General features: G+C 39.5%; 4 protein-coding genes across 9 annotated transcripts in view; 1 reads left to right on the plus strand and 3 right to left on the minus strand.

Annotated features, from left to right (window-relative positions):
• Positions 1-27,059, minus strand: part of LOC131460377 (solute carrier family 2, facilitated glucose transporter member 11-like) — a 101,903-nt gene that overhangs the window by 27,575 nt on the left and 47,269 nt on the right. The window lies entirely within an intron of this gene.
• On the minus strand, positions 1,867-4,916 carry hdhd3 (haloacid dehalogenase-like hydrolase domain containing 3). Of its 4 annotated transcripts, none has more exons than XM_058630811.1 (3): positions 4,825-4,916; positions 2,455-2,789; positions 1,867-2,376 (listed from the first exon to the last, which is right to left on the minus strand). In XM_058630811.1, the coding sequence occupies exons 2-3, from the start codon at positions 2,782-2,784 to the stop codon at positions 1,981-1,983; spliced, it is 726 nt and encodes a 241-aa protein (XP_058486794.1). In that variant the 5' UTR covers positions 2,785-2,789; positions 4,825-4,916; the 3' UTR covers positions 1,867-1,980. The 4 variants fall into 4 exon arrangements, with proteins under 4 accessions (XP_058486794.1, XP_058486793.1, XP_058486791.1 ...); XM_058630810.1 differs by having other exon boundaries at positions 4,791-4,904; XM_058630808.1 differs by lacking the exon at positions 4,825-4,916 and adding an exon at positions 3,852-4,234.
• trub2 (TruB pseudouridine (psi) synthase family member 2) lies at positions 4,466-8,375 on the plus strand. The gene is made up of 8 exons (XM_058630807.1): positions 4,466-4,706; positions 4,867-5,001; positions 6,528-6,602; positions 6,698-6,759; positions 6,868-6,949; positions 7,409-7,481; positions 7,594-7,730; positions 7,848-8,375. Exons 1-8 carry the CDS (start codon positions 4,589-4,591, stop codon positions 8,141-8,143), a joined length of 978 nt encoding a protein of 325 aa, XP_058486790.1. The 5' UTR covers positions 4,466-4,588; the 3' UTR covers positions 8,144-8,375.
• On the minus strand, positions 9,291-26,828 carry rab44 (RAB44, member RAS oncogene family). Its single transcript, XM_058631121.1, has 10 exons — positions 26,751-26,828; positions 17,070-26,582; positions 15,928-16,001; positions 14,721-14,809; positions 14,499-14,636; positions 14,322-14,403; positions 12,069-12,183; positions 11,225-11,323; positions 10,434-10,510; positions 9,291-10,360 (listed from the first exon to the last, which is right to left on the minus strand). Exons 2-10 carry the CDS (start codon positions 26,562-26,564, stop codon positions 10,273-10,275), a joined length of 10,257 nt encoding a protein of 3,418 aa, XP_058487104.1. The 5' UTR covers positions 26,565-26,582; positions 26,751-26,828; the 3' UTR covers positions 9,291-10,272.

A 27,059-nucleotide genomic window follows, 5' to 3' on the forward strand; every position in this document is an offset into this window, starting at 1 on the left:
CCTATTCCTATAAAAGTAGAGATGAGACGATACGTGATACCGATATTAGTCCAACACAGTCATTTTAAGCCATTTATGAACGTATGAAGCTGTAAGCAACACATTTGTGCCGAGTCATTTCAAAGCATACGTTGACTGTGCCTGTGCCATGTGTTTCCATTACTTGCCTCTTCCCTCACAATGTGCTGCATCGTCCCTACGCCAGCCTTTCCCTCTCTGCATGAGGAGCTTCCTTTTTTCTTTTTTGACTCACAATCCCATTACGTCTGCAATTGGATTTCAGTGGAGCCCTTTAGAGCCGTCTGGCTGAGCTAAACTAAATCAGCTTTAAATTAAGCAGCTCGTGGGCTTCACCTCTTTAAAAGGTACACACTACTCTAACCCTCACTAAGCAGTGCAACGGTTAGTCGATAAAAGCAAAAGAGAAATCAAGACTACTACTGAGGATGACAGTTTTATGATCAGGAAATCTTCATGAACTCTTGATTCTCTTGAAATCTGATTTGGATAAAATAAATCCCTATTCCCTTTAAGAGGCTACAGAGAGCTCACTGGATTGCAATGCCATCCTGAATCTTTTCCTTCTGCTTCCTCCTCTTCCTCCCTTTGATCCTCAGCCCAACTCTCCCAGTATCTGCCTCTGAGCAGATGGTTTGAAGTAAGAGTATTTACAAAGGTATTAGGGTTAAGCAATCCTCCCTTGTTCTCTTAAACGCCGAGCACTAAACACATGATAAGACGAAAGATCTGCAGCTTCAGTTACAAAGATCACGTCACTTAACTTGTTTAAAGGAATGTAATTTGTCATTCTTACAATGTTTATATATATATATATATATATGTTATTATATAGTATAGTATATTATTATTTAATGTCACCTACTTTCTCAATTCCCAAACTTTAGTTTACCAAAATATCAGAAGATTGGAACATCGAGCTCCACAGACTGGAAGGTGAGATCTTGAGATGTTCAGCAAAACAAAACAAAACACTCTTGTGTTAACTTGTTAGCTTTGAGATAGAAACTGAGAAAAACAAAAACAAACAAATCAGACATCCAGACATTTAATTGCTCATCAAAATAGTTCATTCATTTAAGAGCTGAAACATTTAATCGATGAGTCGATTATTAATTGATTACTAAATGAATCGACAACTATTTTGATAATTAATTAATCGGTTTGAAGCTTTTTTCATGATTAAAACAAGAATTCCAATTGTTTAAGCTTCTTAAATGTGAATATTTTCTTCATTTCTTTGCTTTGGATAATAAAATCATTAAGAGTAAATCATTTTGGTTTGTGGACAAAACAAGACATTTGAGAACATCATCATTTCCTGGTGGTTTGACGTACCCTGATCAACATTTTTTAAGGTTTTCTGACATTTTATGGACCAAACAATTAATCAATTAATCGAGAAAATAATCGACAGATTAATCGATTATGAAAATAATCGTTAGTTGCAGCTCTAATTCATTTTCTGTCGGTCAACTTTCCTTTCAATTACCCAAACGCTGCAACTCTTGTGCTTCATTCAAATTGGGACACATGGAGGACACAGATTAAACACAAAGCAGAGGCTCAGTTACTTAAGTGCTACTAAATTCTTATTTTGGACCCTCCCTACCTGGTAAATGCTCCCATCTTTTAAACTCCACAGCTACAGTTTGTACTTTACACGTTCTTGAACCCAAGCAGAGTTAATCCACACGTTCTATTCTATTCTCTTCCAAGTCTGGATATTTTGTGGCCAAACAAACTCAGCGGTCAATATGAGTGCTTTATAAATCAGTTTCTAGGGTTCCAAAGGTTCCTGTGTCAAATTATATCATTCACGTATATTCAATGACAAACTCAGGACAGTTACTTGATAATTATTGCTCCCAATTTATTTACAAAAAATACATAATTTATATATTATTCAGAATTCTGTAAAGAGCATTTCATGTGTTCAATTAATTGCTTTTTCACATGGCATTATTTCATGCGCTGCTGGAGCCATGATGGCAGCTCCTCCAGCGAGCTGAGCCGATGCTCTCGCTCAACATCGACTTGGTTCTGATTGTTCTGTCTGTCTAAAAGGACCCCGTTGATGCCCACAGACCGAGAGGTCAGGTAATCGTTCACATGGTGGTCTCCGACGTGAGCCACGCTAGCGGCCGGGACGCCACATTTCTGCAGCGCCTTGTCGAAGATGATCGGATCGGGCTTTGCTACACCTGCGTCCTCTGACGTGACCAAGAAGGAGAAGTGAGACAGCAGGTCACACGCATGTAAGATTCTCTCCAAACGGCTATCAAAGTTGGACACCACACCCAGCTTCAGTCCTAGAGAAGAGCAACTCTCCAGGGCCTTCTTCGAGTCTGGAAACACCTTAAACCAAAGGGATCATAACAGAGTTAAATACATTCATTCATACACATCTTCTGCAAAATGTCATCTTTCATTTACCTCCCAGGTGTCTGCATTGCAGAAATTATGATACAGGTTGTGAGCCATGGCATTTAATAAGACTTGGTCATCCACTCTGCACTGGGAGAAAGTGTTCCGGATCACCCCCATCCACCAAGACTGTCCATCCAGACCCTGTGTGATGCCGTAGTTTGGGTATTTGCTGGAATAGCACCGATACGCTTGGTGGAAAGCAGCGTCCACCTCCGCGGGAGTGAGGCTCAGGCCCATGCGCTCAGCCTCCCTGCAGTACTGCTCTCCCACAGACACACGCACCTTCAGCAGGGTATCCTTCACATCCCATAGCACCCAGCTCAGACGACCGCGCATTACACCTGCACAGATAAGACACATTAAAGCAAATCCTGAGAAAAGGTGATCAATGAATATTCTCTTGTCGGCTGCTCTATATTCACAGTTCACTCTACAGTTTGCTGTAGAGCTGCAACTAACGATTATTTTCATAATCGATTAATCTGTCGATATTTTCTCGATTAATCATCTGGTCCATAAAATATCAGAAAACCTTAAAAAATGTTGATTGGTGTTCGTCAAACCTGGAAATGATGAAGTTCTCAAATGTCTTGTTTTGTCCACAAACCAAAACCATTGACTTTTAATGATTTCTTTGTTATCTAGAGCAAAGAAATGAAGAAAATCCTCACATTTAAGAAGTTTAAACAATCGGAAATCTGGTTTTAATCATAAAAAAAGCTTCAAACCGATTTATCGATTATCAAAATAGTTGTCGATTCATTTAGTAATCGATTAATAATCGATTCACCGATTAATCGTTTCAGCTCTAGTTTGCTGCACTGCAGTTTTTGTAATATTATTCCAAATGTATGATGAGGTTTGTTGTCGTACCTCAGTGATAGTGAAATTTACTAACTTGAACTTTCACAATGTGTTGACATTTTATTGATTTAAAAATAAAGTTGAGAATGCTGTGTCTGCTGCCTTTGATGTCTTATACTGTATCTACCATGCCTGCCTTTGATCAGCCAGCCGGAAATTATTATAAAACAAAGAAAGCAGAAATCAATCCATCTTGAGCAATACCTCCACGAAGGAGTTTGTTTAGTCCACTCAAAAAGGAAATGACCAATTAGAAAATAATTACGAAATTTTAGTATTACTTCACTTTGCAAGATAGGGAGTGAATGACACTGTGGGAAACTGATAGGCCCTGGTGGAGGTTTGCATTGATGTGAAGCACACTCAGATTCTTTATAATAAAATGTATTGTAAAGCAAAAAAACGTGCTTTAAAATGATCTATTTATAATGTATATGAAGCATGAGTTGCACACACAAGGAATCATAAACATATTGACCAATAAAATGCACAGAGTAAACAACGACTGCACATGTAAGTTATTAGAACTAATATACTACCTTATATGTAGTATAAGAAGAGTTATAGACTCCTGGGGTTCCTTCCGTTTTTAAATTAAAGCCTTTAAACTAGCGTTTTGCTCGTTCATTTTGTTCCACGACTATAGAACCAGAACTAAAGTTGTATATAATAAAAGCTCAGTGCTACAGTTAGCTTGAGTTTCTTCTTCTTCTTCTTCAACTACTACTCATTCGCTGCTTTCACGGCAGCTGTTGCCATCTTCTGGAGGTTTAGCGCCATCGTAGTTCATTTCTGCCGAATTAAAACCACAATATATCTAACACTCTTCTCTTCTTTTAAGCATAATTATTAACCTGTACAATCCCAGTTATTTATTTCTCTATATTAATATTATTCTCATAGTATTTTTCAAGTTTCAGTTTATCATCATACACACGCATGCATTAATACATCCAGTACAGCAGGTGGCGGTACTGATTAGCTACTGACAAATCTTTAACAGCCTGATAATACTGATGCACACTCCAGTACAGCAGGTGGCGGTACTGATTAGCTACTGACAAATCTTTAACAGCCTGATAATACTGATGCACACTCCAGTCCGGTAGGTGGCGGTATTGCCCCTGTACGCTGGTTGCCGACCTCAAATCAAACCGGAAGAAGAAGAAGAGCGGAAAGCTCATCCTGTTCCCAGTTTCTGCCTCTTCAAAAGTGTAATATTAATAATATAAACATATATTAACTCTAATCGCTATGACCTGATGTTACGAACAACATGGCTACTCTTGCTGTTAGCATGTTCCGGAGGCTAGAGGGCCTGTTCTGTGTGGTCAAACCCTCCGGTGTCCACTGGAAACTCGTGCGGGACAACGTCGAGAAAAATCTTCTTAAAGGTGAGGAAACACTTAACACTTGAATGTGAGAGATAACACAGATAATGTAAAGAGATAATGTACAGAGATAATTTACAGATCAACCTTCAACGACAACGACAGTCCGCGGCGTCGTCACCTTTCACGAATCCTGTTACCACGTTGACCTCTGTGTTTACAGGTTTAAACGCTGCACCGCCGCAGTCTTGTCCTCAGCAGATCCGCTTCTTGAGGGACCCGGGCGCTGACACTGAGACGACAAAGAGTCTCACGCTGTCTGTGGCCTCTGTGCCTGTCCTGTCCAAACACCCCCTGGGTAAGTGTGTCCACGTGTTTGTATTAGCATTAATAGTGAGGACATTCAAGGTTCAAGGTTTTTTATTTACCATTTGTGCTTAAACAGTCAGTTGTAGGAGACAGAAACACAAACTTAAGTATAAATATAAAAGTATAAAAGTAGACCTCAAATTAAAATCTATACAGAGTATAAAAAATGTTTTTTAAGAAAATGTAGAAATAAAAATAAAAATATACAGATATAAAATTGACATTCATTGACATAATACATTCCCTAGCCCCTTACCTTAACCATCACAACTAAGTGCCTAACACTAACCTAAACCTAATTCTAACCCTAACCCTAAAACCAGGTCTTAACCCTGAAAAATACATTTTTAGGGGTGTCAGAACCAGCCAAAATGTCCTCACTTCCTTAGGTATACAAGTTTTTTGGTGCTCATAAAGATACCCATACTAGAACACACACGTCAGATTTCACAAATCTTTGAGCATGAAGAGCTCTTAGACTTTGAGGAGCTCAGACTTGAGATACACTCACTGATTACTAGGCGTTAGTCAAAATAAAGATTTGGTGATATATCGGCGTACGATATCGACACGCCAGGGCAAAATATCGATATTTTAATTAACAAATGAAGGCGCTCTAAAATAAGTGCTCAAATCTCGCTGCTCAAATCGTTGCGTGTCGTTCCACGCTGGTGTGGAATGACGGAACAGGGGGGCATCCCTGTCTGAAAACCCAGCTCTTCCAAGAGCATCTTCTGTGTCCCCCCTCCCCCAATCCCCTGCACGATCTCTAGTGGATTTCTTTCCAAGACTTCTTCTACGTAGCTTATTCCTCTTCTGTAAGTCGCTTTGGATAAAAGCGTCTGCTAAATGCTTAAATGTAAATGTAAATAAACGAGGGAAACTTTGGCTGAAGTTACCTGGCTGAAGAAGCAGGATAATGGTGGAGAAAGCTACCATAAGAGATGTCCCATCCACGTTCAATATGTATACTTTATGCACTTTGTTCTCTATGTTGTGAATAAATATATAAACTTAACTTTTCACTGACATTTTGTTTTCTCCAGTTAGAAAGATATCGTGATGTAACGCTGTACGGTTGTCTTGCAGTATTTCATATTATTATTGGTATTGTGGACCATGTATTATGTATTGTATTGTGTTGTGTTGTCGTGAGGTAACCTGTGATTCCCATCCCTACTGGTTACTTTATGAGTAATAATACATTTAGTGTAGCACCTTTCTCAGAAATTAAATTTACAAAGTATCTCACACGATTGAGACTTAAAAAGTTGTCAAAAACAATCTTAAAAACAAAACAATAAAGCTATACATATATGAGATTAAAAAGGAAACCCAAGCAAAACAGATGCAGATAAAACCACTAAAACACATAAGGTAATTATTATGGTCTGTTTAAACAGTTGGGTTGAAATATTTTCAGCCACCCTATTAATATGGCCAGTGTGCTCTGAAGTGAATGTGTACATTAATAACTGAATTTAAATAATGTTACTTTTTCCCCCTTTGTTTTAGTAACTGGTCCTGAATTCCAGCGTATTCAAGTTGGAGTGGGACATCGTCTGGACGTGTCCTCCTCTGGAGTTTTAGGTGCGTTAGAGTGACAATCATTAAAAAATAATAATAATAATACAAAGTTTTTTTATGTCATCTCATTGTAATCACATTCTTTTTTGTATCCACAGTTCTTGCAGTTGGGAGGGGAAACAGGGTCTTGAATGATCTCTACGAAACACGAGTCACAAGGGTGAGCTTTGATTTCTATTTGTCTTTCTTTGATTATGTGAGTACGAATAAAGTTACACATAAAGACATAATGATCTGGACAGGTTTCATGGTGTTCCATGTGTTTCAGGATTACACTTTGGAGTGTGAGTTTGGGAGCGCAACAGATGATTTTTCTGACACAGGTCGTGTTGTGGAAAGGTCCACCTATGGTAAGACAACCCATTTTGCTTATGCTAAAATATAATTATTATTGTTAGCCATTGTTTTTCTCTAAATGACTGTTTTTACAAAAAAAAAAGTAAAGCACATTATTATTTCTTGATTAAGATGCCCAGTTATAGTTATTTACTTCCATTCCTATTATTTACTATATATATACCGACATTTCAAAGCCACTATCTGCCGCTAATATTGTGCATCCCTACTTATATGTGGTTCACCTGTGTGTTTGAAACATTTTGACTCATGTAAGTCACAATATCACTTGTTTATTAGATACTTGAATGCAAAAATGTTTTACAACTTATCTTTAAACGGCTCGTTATAATTTACAGTAATGAAATTGTCTTGTGGAACATTCACTCATTCAATTTTTTATTCCTCTTTTTTGTCGCTTTTTATCTGACTTATTGTATACGATCGTGAACAAATATTGGTGTTTTCCACAGATCACATCACACTGGACAAGTTGAACAAAGTCCTGGCAATGCTGCAGGGAGCTCATCAGAAGGCTTTGTTAACGTACGTCAATCACATTTATCCTATTATGGATGTGCTTTTAGCAGAGGCACAGTGTTGTGCTTCATTGCTTTGTAGATGCAGGTAAATTGTTATTATATTCTTGTGTAAACAGGTATTCCAATGTAGACTTGCGCTCCCAGGAAGCCTACGAGTTGGCTGTGCAAGGTTTACTGGGTCCAGAGGGGAAGTCTGTGCCTATTTTGACCGGCTTACGTTGTGTTCACTTCCAGCCCCCCAACTTTACGTTAGGTAAATTGAACACAGGGTTGAAAATGAATGCACCGTTTTTAAAAAAAATACTACTATATTTTAATATATACTATAATTAAATAATATATAATATAATATTTTGTCTCGTCACTACAGAGGTGCAGTGTCTAAATGAAACCCAGAAGTATTTACGCAAAGTCGTACACGAGACGGGACTGGAGCTGCGCAGCACAGCGGTGTGTAAAGGAGTGAGACGCACCAGAGACGGACTGTTCACGCTGCAGCAAGCTCTGACGCGTCACCACTGGACCGCTCCGCATGTCACGCGTGCCGTCCAGCAGTATTACTCCTCTAAGAAAAATAAGAAAACAAGAGCGGTCGCCGATCGAGGCGACAGGATTACAACCACGGGAGGAGAATGTGACGAGCAGCCATCAAATTTAAACCAATGAGCAGGAAGATGAGCTGTTGCTGCTCTACAGTGACTGTGTGAGCCTGGACACTTCACTCTGAGTTTATCTCAGCTGGAACAAAGACAAGATAAGATAAGTGGACAAATCATCATTGTTCTTTGTTGTATCGATGAGCTCATGGTTTCACTGGGTAACATTGTTTTATGTTGTAAGCGTAATTATGAAAGAGGTTTATTATTATTTTTCTATCTTGAAATAAACTAAAAAAAGCTATTTGACCGTCTTTGAATGTTCCTTTTTGTGATGTGCAACAGTGCATCTGTACTAAGTGATATATGATAAATCACCTGCACAAATACTCCCTCAAGTGGCTAAAGGCCAAAGTTACTTTTACTTCAGTTTTTGTATTATAAACTGTAGATATAATATCCAAAGTAAAATAATTTACTCAACATAATCCACTCTTTCCTTTAATCTGGATCAAATCTTCAGCATGTTTTTATTAGAATTGTGATATTAATGGTCAGTATTACCATCAATCATTTACCACACTTTACCTCGTATATGTATTAAATAAATTAATATTTATTAACAGAACTAATTAGTGGCAAATTACATCAGAAGACCTGTAGGGTTTCCATGGCTCCTTAAGATCCCGTGTGAATGTGCAGTGTGTGTGTCTCCCATCATCTCTGAAAAGATCATATTTATCTATCATTTAACTCCTAAAGTAAATATCTTTTACTCACAAATTAAAGAAGCCTTTTGTGTTGCAACAGTATCATATTGGCTTTTTTGAGGCCTAGGAAGTTTTTGAAAAAGTCATATTTATTTCCAGGTTTTGTCCATCGTTTCCTCAAAATGACAATATTTACACGTTGATGCCAAACGTCTGAGGGAGAGGGAAATACTTCCCTAACCAGTGAGGTCAATCACTGACATCGGATTTGGTTACGTGATAAGGTTGGAGGATTTTGTTTTCGCCCTTAAAGCCTCTTCTTTAAGGATGTTATGAAGTTATTCTTGCGGCGCAATTGTTGTCATGCTCCTCATACCATCGAAGGCCTCGTTCCCGTGGGAACACTGTGGTCTTTGTCAGTCTGGAGACAAATTGACTGTGTGTGTGAGCACATGAGTCGGAGGGTTTTATTATTAAGAATGACGCATGAAATTACAACAACCCGATTAAAGCATGTATATATATTTAGTAACATCGGTTTCACAATTTAATTTTGATTCTTCAAACTTAATATTGAAATCCAGTCCGGCTTTTATTAAAGAGGCATGAAATTCATTTGTGATTATCTGACTATGTGTGACGAGGAGAGCCAGCACTGTTTATGCAGAACAGATGGTGAACACACAAAATCAAAACAAGCCATTATTATTTTATTATTGTTATATTATTATATTATTTCTAAGGTTCATGAGCAAGGATTAATACTTAACTTACACGAATACAGTGCTTTACAGATTTATGAGACAACCTGTCTTAAAAATGAAAACATAAATCTTATCTAATCTAAAAATGTTATTTATTTGGCAAATAACAAACAAATTCACTTTTTTATACCCACAGGAGTCAGAAATTAATCAAGCATAACATTCAAGTACTAAAACCTACATTTTCTCTTCAGAAAATTCTATTTTTCTTCTGTTTTTTTGTAATACAGTAAAGTAGAAAATTCATGGATAACAATAATACTTATATTTTAGCATTCAAAATATAATTTTGTTGTTAATTTATTTATAATTGTTAATTTAGGGCAACTGTGGCATAAACATTACATAATAAATTTGTTAAGCACTGTATATTATATATGTATATTGTGTATATATATATCATTGATATGTTCCATATTTGTCACAGTAAAATGTTAAATCAAAGCTCTTTATTTGCACGAACATACCTTAAAACTATACACTATAACATAATCAATATAATCAAACAAGGTAATTATAATGTAAGAAAGTTTAAAAATTCTCGTTGAAATTGCTTAAAACACCTGTACAAGTGTTTTTATATACATGAATTGCACACTTTTTCTTATTTGGCAGAAACAATAAATATGTATTAAGTACATTATTACGTATGCTGCATTGGATTTAAATCAGGTTTCATCCCCTGTGAGCATGGGTTTCACCAAATTCACCACAGATTTCTCTGCTCAGCAACATCCTGATCTTTTCTTGTGTGGGGGCTCTTTGTGTAACACCATGGATTCCTCTCTTGTGTCAGCGTTCTGTTTCAGAATCCTGCAAACGTGGAGGACACGGGCGTCAGAGTGTGATCGCTAAATCACAAAACAAAGACCATCAAGTTTATTACCTGGCGACAGTTTCCAGAGTCTGAATCACATTTTCCCCTGTGGCAGCGCTGCACTCCATGAAGTCAAAGTTGTATTCCTATGAAAGTAAAACACATGTGTGTGTTAAAGACTGTGTAAAGTGACAAATAATAGATAATAGATCTGTGCCGCAGATGCACCTATGGTAATTTGCTGTGGGAATAATACACAACTCCTTATATGGACATCCTGGCGGTGTGTGTTTATAGGTCACATATTATAAGGCTTTAAAAAAAAAAATGTGTTGTTGAGTCAACGTTATGATTCATTCATATATCGCATTTGTAGAAGTTATATAAAGTAGCAATAATTGTGCAGAAGTCAGAAAATAGAGCGTTTTTTTTTGTTCATAAAAACGAGCCAAGTGAACTTTGAACTGTGACGTGTTTCGAAATTTCACAAATTCAGTCCGATTTTAAACATTTTGAGTACTTTTAGCTCAGGTGTCTTTACATAGTTGGTGAAAATGAATTTTTGTTTAATCAGATTGCCTCGATTGTGCTGAACAAAAAGATATAAGACACTCTACATTGCACATTCTTATAGCCTCTGTACTCTATATACTGTATGTTTGAACATAGAAATGGAAAAAAGCAGCATTCTCTGCTCTGAGATGCTCGGGGCGAGGAGCGAACATACACAACCACACACATGCACGCACACGCACACACCGAAGCAAATGCAAGTGTTGCTGTTTGCCAGCGTTTGTTTAAACTGTTTCATCTGTCATCATCATCATCATCATATCACCTCAGTGTGAGGTCATGCATACCTTAGAAAGAGTTTCTCCCTCCTCGGGTTTAATCTGTCGTTCTGCACAATCGCTCTTATTCCCAAGGAGCAAAATGGTCACGTTTTCTGCCGCCCCTTCCTGCAAAAACATGGATTTGTTTATTAGATCATTGTCTGACAGCTTGGTCACAAACATCCCAAGCACAGAGTTGTGTGTGTACCATATTTAAAAAAAGAGCCATGCAGTATTAAAGTTCGATTTAGAGTGTCCAATTTGCCTAATCCCCAAATATGCATGTTTTTGGACCCAGAGAAAACCCACACACACACACACAGCGAGAACATGGCCCTTGTTCTGAGCGGGTCGCAAACTCAGGTCTTCTTGTTTCCCTTTTTTTTTTTTTTTTTTTTTTTTCATATAGACTTTATTTTTTGGAAGCAATTACAAAACAAAAGACTTCCATTCCTCAAATGTTCTCACATTTTTACCCCTCCCACATAACCACCCCATTCAAGGAGAGCAAAACTCTGTCCAATAATGAACATCCAATAGTATCATATCAACACATACACACGGAAATAAAATAAAAAAATAAAAAATAAAATAATTAAATAAAAATAAATAATAAAATAAATTTAAAGGGGGGGGGGGGGGGGCTCAGTCATCACAATCAGGCAGAGATGTCAAACATTCAATATGTTTTAAAAGAGGTCTCCAGGTCCTCTCAAATGAACTTAAAGATCCATTCAGGGAAAACCTAAGACTTTCCAGTCTAATGGACAGTAGCAGCTCTTTCACCCATCTACTGTGAGATGGAGGATGAGGGTGTCTTGTTTCCCTTTTTACAACACGTAAATGGACTGAATTTATAAACAGAACATACCTGGATACAGTTGGCCCAGTAGCTGACAGCGGAGAAACTCTCGGAAGACGAAATGTCATACATGAGAAGAAACGCCTGAGCTCTATGAAAAACCTGTCTTGTGATACTGCGAAACCTTTGAAGACAAGAATACGAAATTGCACATGCGTATGACATGACATTTTTGTTGAGGCAACATGACTCACTTAAATTCCATGTCACAATTTGTCTTTTTTTTGTAATGCAGAAGTAGAAAGACGGTGTAGTGGCCCGAGGTGCAAAGTGTGTTTCTATGCAAATATACTGGTTGGTTGAGTCGAGAGATGCACTCTGCAGCTCATTTTTCTCCCAAAGAGCAAGTATGTGCAAATACTGATTATTGAAACATCACATACTTTTATTTCACACTTTCAAATGTGCTTCTGGCAGCAAAAAAAACAAAAAAACAAAAAAACAGGCTCACTGAAGACTGTGCTTTTCCAGGTGAAGTGACTAATCTAGTTCATCCTCCACATGCTACATACATGTGGGTATCCACATGCACACACATGTGCTGATTTCACAAATACACGACAGTTTTAAAATGTGCCAAACCGGTTCTGTCAAGGCTCACAGGTCACAACTCGGCCTGTGAGAAACTCCTCATCATAGAGACTTCTTTTTGAAGGCACATGTTCAGGAGCATCTGATGAACAGTGTATCTGGCAAAAGTCTAGTCGGACGCGCTCGGTCGGGTTAAATTACGATGGAGCGGTCTAACGGATGAATTAAAGCGGAGTAAAAACATGAATCCGTTTAAAAGAATATACAAAAATAAAACATTTGAAATAAATATAAGGATGAAGAAGAGCAGTTTAATCCAGGACGATGATGTTTAAAGCCAGACATATTCTTGTGTTGTACTGAGAACATTAAGAACATTGTATAAAATACTATAAATATAATATAAATATTTGGTGATGGGATAAAGTAGTGTATAAATTGAGTTGTGTGTAAAAGGAATGTGGTATAGGTACATACTGGATATGTTTATATGTCTGCCTACTCCTTTTCAAACATGTGAAAAACTATAAAACTAAACTCTATCTATTTAAAACTATCACAATCATATATATATATATATATATTATTTTGTAAGTAATATTTTTAAAAGGGGAAGAGCAGACAGAACGAGGATTGCATGAGCAATTATTTGTATCACATGAGACTTGTGCGTTTAAACATCAAAGAATGTATATATAAGTTCTGAGTCACTTGCTCTTTTGTTTTTCCCCTAACAAAAATAAAACATTACAAAAAATAAACATCAGCATCGTCCTTCTCATATGCCATCAGTGAACAACCCACCTGTTTCAATGTCAGACACATAGTTTAAAGAGACATTATTTGTAACTATTAATTTACTGACAATCACAGGTGTTGTGATAGTTGCTCTATTTTGGATTTACAGTCCACATCTCATCCTTGTATTGGAATAAATAGTTCATATTTTTGAAAACCTCATTCTCAGCTCTGCACACTCACAGCAGACATGAGGCCAGCCAATATCTGTTTTGATATAAATGTTATCTAAACTTTTAAAATGCTTCTTACAAACATCTTTCGGCTTTGGCTTGCACGGCCAAAATGTGTCGCTCTCACATTTGTGTTTTTATTACACTATAATGACTATAATGACTTCACTCCCTCTGTTTGCACGTTGAAAAGACGAAGCCAAAGTCTCTTCTCAGATAGACATCTTACACTTTAGAGGGATGTTGGGGCTATATTAGGCGTTAAATTATTATGGGATATTATGGGATATCAAACTAAGAAATCATTATCATGTGATAGTGTGACATGGTTCGGCTGTGGATGAGTGAGGCAGTGATTTGTTTCGATGACAGAGGGCGAACGTTCTCTGACCGTAAACAGGGTTCTAGTTTTGTTATTGTCATTGCGGAGCTGACACATGAGAGATGTTTTCAGGACTTTTCAATTCACTTGCGGCTCTTTTCCACTACCCGGTTCCAGCACGGCACGTCTCGGCATGGTTCAAGTGAGCTGAGGCGATACTATGCGTGTGTCTGCACTGTTTTATTTAATAATCTAATTACTGCTAAACATATTGATTTATTCTGTCTAACTGAAACTTGGTCACATGAAGAAGAATATGTCAGTTAAGCCAAGAGGAGGAGGAGGAGGAGCCATTTTTAATACCCAAACCTGAACATTTCTCTTTAAGCATTTAGGATTAACTGAAACTCTATTAATGGCATAGGTTTCTGAACTTACCGTTCTTGACCTGCTGTGTCCCACAACTGAAGCACCACAGGTTTTCCATCCACCACCACAGTCCACCTGTAGGAATCGATGCCTACAAAACACACGTATATATTTTTTTTTAGAACTCAACCTGAATATTTTACCCACATTTATGGGAATATAAGTCAATAAAGATCGGGATCTTACCAAGAGAGGATGGCAAATCTGAAGAAAACTTCCCACTTTGGGCTCTTTTCAAAAAGGAGGTTTTTCCGACACTGCTGTCGCCAACCAGCATCACGTTGAAAACTCTGGATTTGACGCCTGCGTCACTGGAAGCAGCACCTGAAGAAGGGAAAACAAAAAACACATCAACACAACCTGCTTTCTCTACATCTGTGACTCTTGAGTTAGTGATGTTCTGTTTACCCGAAGAAAACTTGTTTTGAATCTCTTGATTCAGGTGGATTCCAGCATCAGGACGGGAAACTGGGGTCACCCTCTTCGGCGCCTCCACACTGTGGAACAGACAACCAAGTGTTATGTTGTACACTATATGCCTGAGCAAGCCATGGATTAGTGACATGACAATCCGCTGCAGCGTTTGGAGTTAAAACCGCACATTATTATAACTACAAGCTTATATTTGAATATGACGGGAAAATGTATGGATGTAATTATAACGTCAACAATGTCACTCTCATTTTGGCTTAACTCGGATCAACTGTTGATACAATGTTGAGGCCGGATTAGCTTCATGCATTATAGAGAACAGAGAACGCCACAGGCGTGCTGATAACACAGCCATGTTTATATAGTGTTAATACCATGAACTGTGTAGACCTCAGGCATGCACGAGTCAAGTGCTAAGAACAAACGCACAATGCAATTAAGCCTCCAACACCGAGTGTACCGCTGACGACATCACTGTCGTTACACGACTATAGAAAATACAGTTTCTGAAAGCTGACGTGGTTATATTGGTAATTTCCCTCGTGCTGTTGCAGGAAGCTGGTGAATCAGCGTCTTTGTCGCCAGAGAGAAGAGAGTGGGAAAAACACCTGTGCATAGTTTCCATTTTTTGGCCTGTTTTTGCTCATTGTGACAAAGACTCAAACGTACAGTATGTTATTGTAAACATGTTTCATATGTGTGTGGGACAAGATGGCAGCTCCAGAAATGCAGCGATATGTGCAATAACTTTTTGACACATCGGTATTTATGAAGTTTGACATGTAGTTATTCATTTAGGTGTTATTTGAGCTGTGTTTGACACATTTTAAAGAGGTTTTTACAGCTTTGTAGACCAGATTTTTCTGAAAATTTTGATACCAAGTTTTCAATTTTTTTTCTTTTAAAAAATCACTTTTTCCGTGATCCTTAACGAAAAATAAATTGCGCAAACGCTGTCTTCGGGGACAAGAGGATACTTATACTTATTCGTAGGTCACCTTGCCATTGGTGAAGAGAAACTTTGATGTATAAATATGTATAATTAGTTTTGACTGAGAATGACCCAGGTGCTTGGAAGCTGCAGTGTTGTCATCATCATTTTTTTTTATTATTATTGTTGTTGTTGTTGTTGTTGTTGTTGTTGTTGTTATAGTCATTTTATCTCTGTCTTTGTTGGACTTGCCTCAGAATCTGCGAGTGCTCTGCTGCTCCTGAGATGCTGATGTTGGACGTCGGTTTCTCGTCACGTTTATCCACCTGCAAATGGAGAAATCCCAGCCACGAGGTGACATTTAAAGCAGCTCACGTTGATATGGATTAAACATTTGTCTCTTATCATTGTGAAATTGTCATATCCACATCTAGGATCTGCAGTTTACTATGAGGCTGTAATTTTATTTCCAGGATTGTGAGTGCAGTTTTCACTCCTGATAAATGAGGGGCAAAAACGGTAGCGTTACATCCACTAAAGTGTGACCTTTCATAGGCAGGGAACGCAGCGGGGCTTTTATGTAAATGCAGGCACAAGAAAGATACTTTTTGTTGTACTGTTGAATAAATGCGCTTGAATAAACGACAGAGGAGTTTCCTCTGTCGTTAGGCTTCAGCAAAGCATAATAATGCGCTTTTAGCTGGTGGACAGAGGACTTTTACATGCATGTTCAAATGGTTCAACCAAAATACAAACTTGCACAGAGATCAACAACATAGATACGTGATGTTCTCCTTTTCACTGTGTGAAACTTGCAATGTGAAGTTCCTCATTTTGGTTCATTGTGTCAGTTTGTTCTTGCAAACACTTTGTGTGCAAGAGTTTCTAAACAAAATAGGAAGCACAAAACAAAAACACACGCCACTTTCAATGATTACAGGCGCTCACTACGGACTTTTTAACTGGAGCACGTAAGAGGGAACACAAAACACCTAACTTAGCCTCACTCCACTGGCTGCCCATGCATGTTAGAGTTCATTTTAAAAGTCTTTTATTTGTTTTTAAATCCTTAAATGGTCTTGCCCCGCCTTACCTCTCTGAGCAGCTTCATTCTATCAACACTCCTGCTCGGGTCTCTGAGGTCAGCTGATCAGCTGCTCCTACAGATACTTAAAATCTTTATAAATAAAGTTGGATTGGACTGAATTTGAATTGCACTTGAAGTGCACTTATTCGGAGGTTTTGTTGTTATTGAAAGGTTAAATCGTAGAAATTTCTAATAAGAAATTAGAAATTTCAAATGGCCACATACAGACTTTCCAAAGAAACTATCTATCTTATGTTTCCTTTAACGATAAACATAAAAATCCTAATTTTCAAGGTTTCTTGCTTACCTCTGATAATCTGTCCAGGCCCAAAGACTCTTCTCTGCGCTCGTCCTTCTCGTCCGTCAGACGTGTGATGTCTCCCTCTTGCTGTGTGTCCATCAGTCTGTCCTCTCCTACAATCTGGTCTTTTGCATTTTGCCGCGGATGTGACTTCCGGTGAGATCCCATTTTTCTTCTTCTCCCTCCAGCTGCTGATTCTGACGTGACATCATGTTTAGGAGAGGTGCGTGGTTCTGGAGTTAGATGGGACTCCATGCCTGCCGGCTGGCTGAGAGAACCGGGGGTTACTTCGATGTTCTCGAGAGCTGGAGGTTTCACATGAGATTCACGCGCGTCACTGCACTCTACTGTTTCAACCACCGTTTCTTTCCTTTGCTCCGAGTCACTGTGTGTGTTTTCATCATGAAGCTGCGGCTCTTTTGCAATGACTCCTGAGACACTTTCAGTCGAAGCATCTCCGGCACGTATTGTTGCAGTTACCTCATTATCCTCCTCCTGCTTTTGATATAGGTCTTTCTCCCTAGACCGTGACCCAAGATTCCTGCGGGTCGAGCCCATCTTTCTCCTCCTGTTTGCAGGACTGAAATTTGCATTCATCGTCTCAAAGTTTGTGTTCTGAGCTCCTTCAGTCACGCTGTTCGGCTCTTGTACACATTTAATTTTTTCCATATCTACCAAAGCAACGGCAGGTGCCTCTGTGACTATTGAACCTGGGCCCTGAGTTACTTCAACAGACTCTTCATCAGCTCCCTGAACAGATCTAACAGGATGAACAGCTTCCTCAGTGTGGGAAGCAGCCTGTTCAGGACTGAGAACTGTTGAATCATCCGTGCCTGGTATCACGTTGCACTCTGTCGCCTGCAGGTCAGGGGTACAGCTTTGTTGTTTCGGCGTTTCGTCGTGCACTGAATTGTTTCCATTCATTTTCTGTTGTTCTTCAGTCACATTACTCAGTGATGATTGTGTGTTTCCCCTTTGTGAGACATCTTTTGTTAATATCAACGACGACTCCTCCACTCCCTCCATGCTGTCATTGTTTCTCTCACCACTTTGTTCTACGTTGTTTACTTTTGTTTCATCTGTATCGTACATTTGTTTTCTATTAAGTTGAGACTTGCGAGTAGAGCCCATCTTTCTTCTTGTTCCTTGCACATTTGCATGTACAGGAGGCTTTGTTGGTGTACCCTGTTGGCTGTTACTTGCAGCTGGTGTTCCTGAAATTTCACTTTCCTCAGACACAGTCACAGCTGGCTTTGGCCTTGAGTTCTCCTCATGACCTGTGTCCACTAAGGCACATGTGACATTTGTATTTGAAGTATTATCTCCACATATCTCTCTCACTTCCACCTGTTCAGGCCCTCGTACATCCATTGAACGGTCTGCTTCTGTATTGTCGTCTTGTATCGTAGCAGCCTGCGCTGTTTGCTTGGCTTCTTTTTGATGAAGAACATCACAAGTGACTGACCTGTTGCTGTCAGTGTCATCACAGTGTTTCAAATCGGAGGCTTCTGCAGATTCTCTCCAGTCTGTTCCACCTGTAGGTGGGGATAAATCTTTAGGCTCTGTAATGAGTTTCTTTTCCAACTCATTGACTTGTTCAGTTGATTTGACATCGTCACTTTCTGTTGACACAGTTGCACTGCTCTCCACACTATTCTGTGGCTGTAAAGTTGTATCTTCCTGTGGCCTCTGTTCTGCATTTTCCTTGTCCTTTATAGTTGATCTATTTTTTCTCATTTTCTCAGTGGGGTTGAAATCTAGGCCAATTTGCTCTTGTAATATGTCTTGCCTCATCGTCTCTGTTACTGATGGCATTTTTTCTTTTTCAGAAACTTCATCACCCGGGATAGATTTTACAACTTTCTCTTTAAGTTCAGAGTATGCTTCAGGGACTGGAACATGCTGCCTTTCTTTATGTCTTCGGCTTGACCCTAGTTTTCTTCTGTTTCCTTTATGCGAGCTTTGTGAATATTTGCTGGCCTCATCTGAAGAGCAGTCAACTTGATGCAGCGCTGTTTCTTTAACGTCCTCTTTTTGTGCTTTTGTTACAGCATCCTTTGTGTCCAGAGCTCCACTGTACGGCTCACTTTGTTCGTCCTTTGTAGACGTCTCATCTTTTGGTGATGGATCTATTGCTCGCTCAACTCTGCATTCAGGTTCTGTAGGTTCTTCATGGTTCCCTTCTTCTGTTGTTATGTCTGGTGTGACTGAAGACTCAACTTCCTCCGATTTGAAATGTGTCTCATTCTCCAAATTGTTGGACTGTAAGTTTCCCCACTGCTTTAACAAGTCATTGTCCTCGTCTCCTTCTTTGCTCTCTGTGTCTGTTACAGAATAAACACTGGAAAGTTCCTGTGGTATCGGCTCGGAGTTTGAACTTGTTAATTCAGAGGCGCTCGCTTGTGCATTTTCTTTTGCTTGATCACTGGCTCCTTCAGTGTGAGCAGGGTCAAATCTGTCCTTTCCTTCCAGCATGGTTTCCTCTGACATTTCCTGGACTGCTGTCTCCATCGTTAATGACATTTCTGATTCAGCACCAGAGCTACTGACGTTCTGCTCTCCTTCATTTACATGAACAGATCCCAGTTCTTCACTGTTTTCAGTGTTGTCTTGCTTGTCTGTTATCACAGAATAGTCATGAGGTTGGGATTCTAAAGGTGAATGTGTTTCTGATTGTAGAGTTTGTAGAGTTTTGTTCTCCACCAGTTCAGAGAGAATTCCTTCCTCCTCGTATTGACTTGATGGTTCAACAGTAGACTTGATATCCTCTGCAGGGTCTACTCCTTCTATGTCACTGGTTTGAGTTTTCTGAAGATCATACACATTCAAATCCTCATTAATCTGATCTAAAGTGTCCACATTAAGAAACATGTCTTGTTTTTCTTCAGGATTTGAAACTTCTTGCTTATTGGCACAAGTAGCTTTACTTTTCGCACTTGACTCAGACTGGTATGAGTCACTCACTTCGGTTTGGTCGGTCAGGTTTACAGAACAGTTTTCAGAATCTTCTGTTCCATCATGTATCACACTCTCAGTGACAGAGTCTGGGACATGCTGTCTTTCTTTATGTCTTCGGCTTGACCCCAGTTTTCTTCTGATTCCTGCAGGTTTAAACCCTGTATGAATTTTCTCTTTGATGTTCTGAGAACTGTCATTGGGTTGTAAATCCAAAGAAGATTCTATTTCTGATTGCAGACTTTGTGAATATTTGCTGGCCTCATCTGAAGAGCAGTCAACTTGATGCATCTCTGTTTCTTTAACGTCCTCTTTTTGTACTTTTGTTACAGCATCCTTTGTGTCCAGAGCTCCACTGTACGGCTCACTTTGTTCGTCCTTTGTAGACGTCTCATCTTTTGGTGATGGATCTGTTGCTTGCTCAACTCTGCATTCAGGTTCTGTAGGTTCTTCATGGTTCCTTTCTTCTGTTGTTATGTCTGGTGTGACTGAAGACTCTACATCCTCTGATTTGAAATGTGTCTCATTCTCCAAATTGTTGGACTGTAAGTTTCCCCACTGCTTTAACAAGTCATTGTCCTCGTCTCCTTCTTTGCTCTCTGTGTCTGTTACAGAATAAACACTGGAAAGTTCCTGTGGTATCGGCTCTGAGTTTGAACTAGTTAATTCAGAGGCGCTCGCTTGTGCATTTTCTTTTGCTTCAACACTGACTCCTTCAGTGTGAGCAGGGTCAAATCTGTCCTTTCCTTCCAGCATGGTTTCCTCTGACATTTCCTGGACTGCTGTCTCCATCATTAATGACATTTCTGATTCAGCACCAGAGCTACTGACATTCTGCTCTCCTTCATTTACATGAACAGATCCCAGTTCTTCACTGTTTTCAGTGTTGTCTTGCTTGTCTGTTATCACAGAATAGTCATGAAGTTGTGATTCTAAAGGTGAATGTGTTTCTGATTGCAGGGTTTGTAGAGTTTTGTTCTCCACCAGTTCAGAGAGAACTCCTTCCTCCTCGTATTCACTTGATTGTTCAACAGTAGACTTGATATCATCCTCTGCAGGGTCTACTCCTTCTATGTCACTGGTTTGAGTTTCCTGAGGATCATACACATTAAAATCCTCATTAATCTGATCTAAAGTGTCCACATTAAGAAACATGTCTTGTCTTTCTTCAGGATTTGAAACTTCTTGCTTATTGGCACAAGTAGCATTACTTTTCACACTTGACTCAGACTGGTATGAGTCACTCACTTCGGTTTGGTCGATCGGGTTTACAAAACAGATTTCAGACTTTTCTGTTTCATCATGTATCACATTCTCAGTGGAATAATCGGTCACATGGTTTTCTTGCATTTCTTTTGTTTGAAACTCCTCGTTAGAAACTTCCTTTAAAGCATTTTCTGGGCATAGAGTCCCTCTGACTTCAGACACGCTGTACAGCTCACTTTGTTCGTCCTTTGTAGACGTCTCATCTTTTGGTGATGAAACTGTTGCTTGCTCAACTCTGCATTCAGGTTCTGTAGGTTCTTCATGGTTCCCTTCTTCTGTTGTTATGTCTGGTGTGACTGAAGACTCTACATCCTCCGATTTGAAATGTGTCTCATTCTCCAAATTGTTGGACTGTAAGTTTCCCCACTGCTTTAACAAGTCATTGTCCTCGTCTCCTTCTTTGCTCTCTGTGTCTGTTACAGAATACACACTGGAAGGTTCCTGTGGTATCTGCTCTGTATTTGATTGTTCAGTTGTACTAGTTAATTCCGAGGCGCTCGCGTGTGCATTTTCTTTTGCTTGATCACTGACTCCTTCAGTGTGAGCAGGGTCAAATCTGTCCTTTCCTTCCAGCATGGTTTCCTCTGACATTTCCTGGACTGCTGTCTCCATCATTAATGACATTTCTGATTCAGCACCAGAGCTACTGACGTTCTGCTCTCCTTCATTTACATGAACAGATCCCAGTTCTTCACTGTTTTCAGTGTTGTCTTGCTTGTCTGTTATCACAGAATAGTCATGAGGTTGTGATTCTAAAGGTGAATGTGTTTCTGATTGCAGGGTTTGTAGAGTTTTGTTCTCCACCAGTTCAGAGAGAACTCCTTCCTCCTCGTATTCACTTGATTGTTCAACAGTAGACTTGATATCATCCTCTGCAGGGTCTACTCCTTCTATGTCACTGGTTTGAGTTTTCTGAAGATCATACACATTCAAATCCTCATTAATCTGATCTAAAGTGTCCACATTAAGAAACATGTCTTGTTTTTCTTCAGGATTTGAAACTTCTTGCTTATTGGCACAAGTAGCTTTACTTTTCGCACTTGACTCAGACTGGTATGAGTCACTCACTTCGGTTTGGTCGGTCAGGTTTACAGAAGAGTTTTCAGAATCTTCTGTTCCATCATGTATCACACTCTCAGTGACAGAGTCTGGGACATGCTGTCTTTCTTTATGTCTTCGGCTTGACCCCAGTTTTCTTCTGATTCCTGCAGGTTTAAACCCTGTATGAATTTTCTCTTTGATGTTCTGAGAACTGTCATTGGGTTGTAAATCCAAAGAAGGTTCTATTTCTGATTGCAGACTTTGTGAATATTTGCTGGCCTCATCTGAAGAGCAGTCAACTTGATGCAGTGCTGTTTCTTTAACGTCCTCTTTTTGTGCTTTTGTTACAGCATCCTTTGTGTCCAGAGCTCCACTGTACGGCTCACTTTGTTCGTCCTTTGTAGACGTCTCATCTTTTGGTGATGGATCTGTTGCTTGCTCAACTCTGTATTCAGGTTCTGTAGGTTCTTCATGGTTCCCTTCTTCTGTTGTTATGTCTGGTGTGACTGAAGACTCTACATCCTCTGATTTGAAATGTGTCTCATTCTCCAAATTGTTGGACTGTAAGTTTCCCCACTGCTTTAACAAGTCATTGTCCTCGTCTCCTTCTTTGCTCTCTGTGTCTGTTACAGAATACACACTGGAAGGTTCCTGTGGTATCTGCTCTGTATTTGATTGTTCAGTTGTCTGTTGGTCTACTGGTGGACTTGAATGTTCACTTGTACTAGTTAATTCAGAGGCGCTCGCTTGTGCATTTTCTTTTGCTTGATCACTGACTCCTTCAGTGTGAGCAGGGTCAAATCTGTCATTTCCTTCCAGCATGGTTTCCTCTGACATTTCCTGGACTGCTGTCTCCATCGTTAATGACATTTCTGATTCAGCACCAGAGCTATTGACATTCTGCTCTCCTTCATTTACATGAACAGATCCCAGTTCTTCACTGTTTTCAGTGTTGTCTTGCTTGTCTGTTGTCACAGAATAGTCATGAGGTTGGGATTCTAAAGGTGAATGTGTTTCTGATTGCAGGGTTTGTAGAGTTTTGTTCTCCACCAGTTCAGAGAGAATTCCTTCCTCCTCGTATTGACTTGATTGTTCAACAGTAGACTTGATATCATCCTCTGCAGGGTCTACTCCTTCTATGTCACTGGTTTGAGTTTTCTGAAGATCATACACATTCAAATCCTCATTAATGTGATCTAAAGTGTCCACATTAAGAAACATGTCTTGTTTTTCTTCAGGATCTGAAACTTCTTGCTTATTGGCACAAGTAGCTTTACTTTTCACACTTGACTCAGACTGGTATGAGTCACTCACTTCGGTTTGGTCGGTCAGGTTTACAGAACAGTTTTCAGAATCTTCTGTTCCATCATGTATCACACTCTCAGTGACAGAGTCTGGGACATGCTGTCTTTCTTTATGTCTTCGGCTTGACCCCAGTTTTCTTCTGTTTCCTGCAGATTTAAACCCTGTATGAATTTTCTCTCTGATGTTCTGAGAACTGTCATTGGGTTGTAAATCCAAAGAAGGTTCTATTTCTGATTGCAGACTTTGTGAATATTTGCTGGCCTCATCTGAAGAGCAGTCAACTTGATGCATCTCTGTTTCTTTAACGTCCTCTTTATGTACTTTTGTTACAGCATCCTTTGTGTCCAGAGCTCCACTGTACGGCTCACTTTGTTCGTCCTTTGTAGACGTCTCATCGTTTGGTGATGGATCTATTGCTCGCTCAACTCTGCGTTCAGGTTCTGTAGGTTCTTCATGGTTCCCTTCTTCTGTTGTTATGTCTGGTGTGACTGAAGACTCTACATCCTCTGATTTGAAATGTATCTCATTCTCCAAATTGTTGGACTGTAAGTTTCCCCACTGCTTTAACAAGTCATTGTCCTCGTCTCCTTCTTTGCTCTCTGTGTCTGTTACAGAATAAACACTGGAAAGTTCCTGTGGTATCTGCTCTGTATTTGATTGTTCAGTTGTCTGTTGGTCTACTGGTGGACTTGAATGTTCACTTGTACTAGTTAATTCAGAGGTGCTCGCTTGTGCATTTTCTTTTGCTTGATCACTGACTTCTTCAGTGTGAGCAGGGTCAAATCTGTCATTTCCTTCCAGCATGGTTTCCTCTGACATTTCCTGGACTGCTGTCTCCATCGTTAATGACATTTCTGATTCAGCACCGGAGCTATTGACATTCTGCTCTCCTTCATTTACATGAACAGATCCCAGTTCTTCACTGTTTTCAGTGTTGTCTTGCTTGTCTGTTATCACAGAATAGTCATGAGGTTGTGATTCTAAAGGCGAATGTGTTTCTGATTGTAGAGTTTGTGGGGTTTTGTTCTCCATTGGTTCAGAGAGTCCTTCCTCCTCATGATCACTTGATTGTTCAACAACAGATTTTATATCATCCTCTAACCAGCCTTCAACCGCAGGGTCTATTCTTTCTATGTCACTGGTTTGAGTGTTCCTAGAATCATACACAGCAGAATCTTCATTTTTCTGGTCTAAAGCCCCCACATTGTTGTCTTGTGTAAGACACTCATCCTGTTTCTCATCAAGATTCAAAAGTCCCTGCTTAGTGGCACAATCACCGTTACTTTTCACACTCAGCTCAGATTGATATGAGTCACCGACTTCAGTTAGGTTGCTCGGGCTTATGGAACAAACTTCAGAATCTTCAGTTGCATCATGTATCACACTCTCAGAGGAATAATCAACTAAATATATGTCTTGTGTTGCTGCTGGTTTAACATCCTCATTGTGCATTAACTTGACAGCATTGTCTACATCCTGAGCTCTTCCGACTTCAGATACGCAGAACTGCTCGTCTTCCTTATTTGTAGAAATCTCGTGTTTTGGGGAAGAATCTGCTGTTTGCTCAACACTCTGCTCATATTCTGTATCTTGGTTGAATTTCTCTGTAGATTTCACCAGTGTCATTGTAGATTCCACCAAGTTGCCAGCCTCTGAACCTCCCCAGTTCCTGAACAAGTCCGGGTTTTCATCACTTTCTTTACTTCCTGCATCAGTTACAGAAGACGATGATGGATTATATAAATCAGAGATGCCAACAGTATGTGTAATTTCTCTGACCTCACCTCTGAGTGTTTCAGTTTGGTGATTGTCAGGTTGGTCCATTTCTTCCATCATGTCCACTGGTTGTAGCTGCACCGCTGTCTCTAGGGATGACATGTTTGATGTTTCTAAATCCCCATAACCACGAAGATTTTTAACAACTTCCTCTTTAGTTTCATGGTACGGTCGAGCAACGGAATCCTCTACACGCTGTTGCCTTTTATTTTTGCGACTGGATGCAAGTTTTCTTCTGTTCACTGTTGTGTTGACATCACGCTCCTCTGAACTGTGCTGAGTTTGGGAGAACTGCTCGTTTTGTCGTTCGTCAGCAGACAACTCGTCTTTTGATGATGAAACTGTTGCTGTGGTGTCAGTGCGACACTCGAGTTTGTTATGTTGTGTGGTATTACTTTTATCTGTGGTCATCTCTTCATGGGACTCCTTGCTTTTTAGATTACCTTCCTGTTGTAACAGGTCTGCATCTTCACTCCATTTCTTTTCTTCTATTTCTGTCACACAGGATACACCAGGTTGTGATGAAAGCACTCTTTCAGAGCTGCCAATAAGCGGTGCATTATCTTGAAACAAGTCACTCCGAATGCTGTCAGATTCATCGGCCCCCTCACGCATGGGTTCCACAAAATTACTAGAAGACATTAGTTTTGAATCCAGCTCATCCTCATCTTGTTCTACTTGTTGATTCTCAGGAATATCCTCCGGACAGTTTGTGTAGTTTTGAACCCCACAATATGCAGACATAACGGCCGAGTACAAAGAGTCGTCACTGGTCGCAGACATTTCATGCTCATGGCTTTCACATAATTCTTCCTGCCTTTCAGAATGTACTGCCAGTTGCGTTTCAAGAGCTTCATTAACCACAGAGTTTTCAACTTCCTCTTTAGGTTTGTCACTTAATTCAGCTGCCAAGTCCCTTTCATGTTGTCCTTTATTTTTTCGTCTTGACCCGAGTTTCCTTCTATTTGCCCTGAGCTCTGGTGACGGCATATTGCTAGAATTAGACTGTACACACAATGACTCGATATTTTCTTCTGGTATGTGGTGCTGTGCTACATTACTGTTGCCCGTTGCATGGATCTCATCAGTCTTGGGTGTTTCATTTTGGTTGGCTACCCTGCGATGAGAACCAAATCTTTTCTTTCTATGAGAAGACATGATTTCTTCTCTTCCGTCCTGAAGCATGAAACATTTGGTCAAGATCACTTGTACGGATGATCAGATAACATTAACTAGAATGGATTGATGCAACATCCAACAGCATTTGTACAGCTCAGTTAAAAAATACACAGGATTATTTCAAATGACATTGAACAAAACAGCTGCTATGCTTCATGTACTTACCACACAAATCTGCCTCCTTTGTCGTCTCACAACATGAGCTGCTTGGTAATGTCAAGCCATCAGCTTCAGCTTAACGGCTGCTACATTTCACACAGGGAGGGTGTTCCTATGCCGCAACTATGACTGAATACTTCCTGTGTGGGCCACATTCACACGCTTCATCAGCGAGAAGCAACAACATATACTTCACCCGGAATTGAGTCGATTTTAATTTTCCTTATCCGTTTTTCTTATAGATTTTCATTTCACCATCAGACCCTTAATGTTAAGCTTGCTAGTAAATAAGCAAACAAACAAAAACAACCAAAA

The sequence above is a fragment of the Solea solea genome, chromosome 6, assembly GCF_958295425.1.
Source record: "Solea solea chromosome 6, fSolSol10.1, whole genome shotgun sequence".
Lineage (NCBI taxonomy): Eukaryota > Metazoa > Chordata > Actinopteri > Pleuronectiformes > Soleidae > Solea > Solea solea.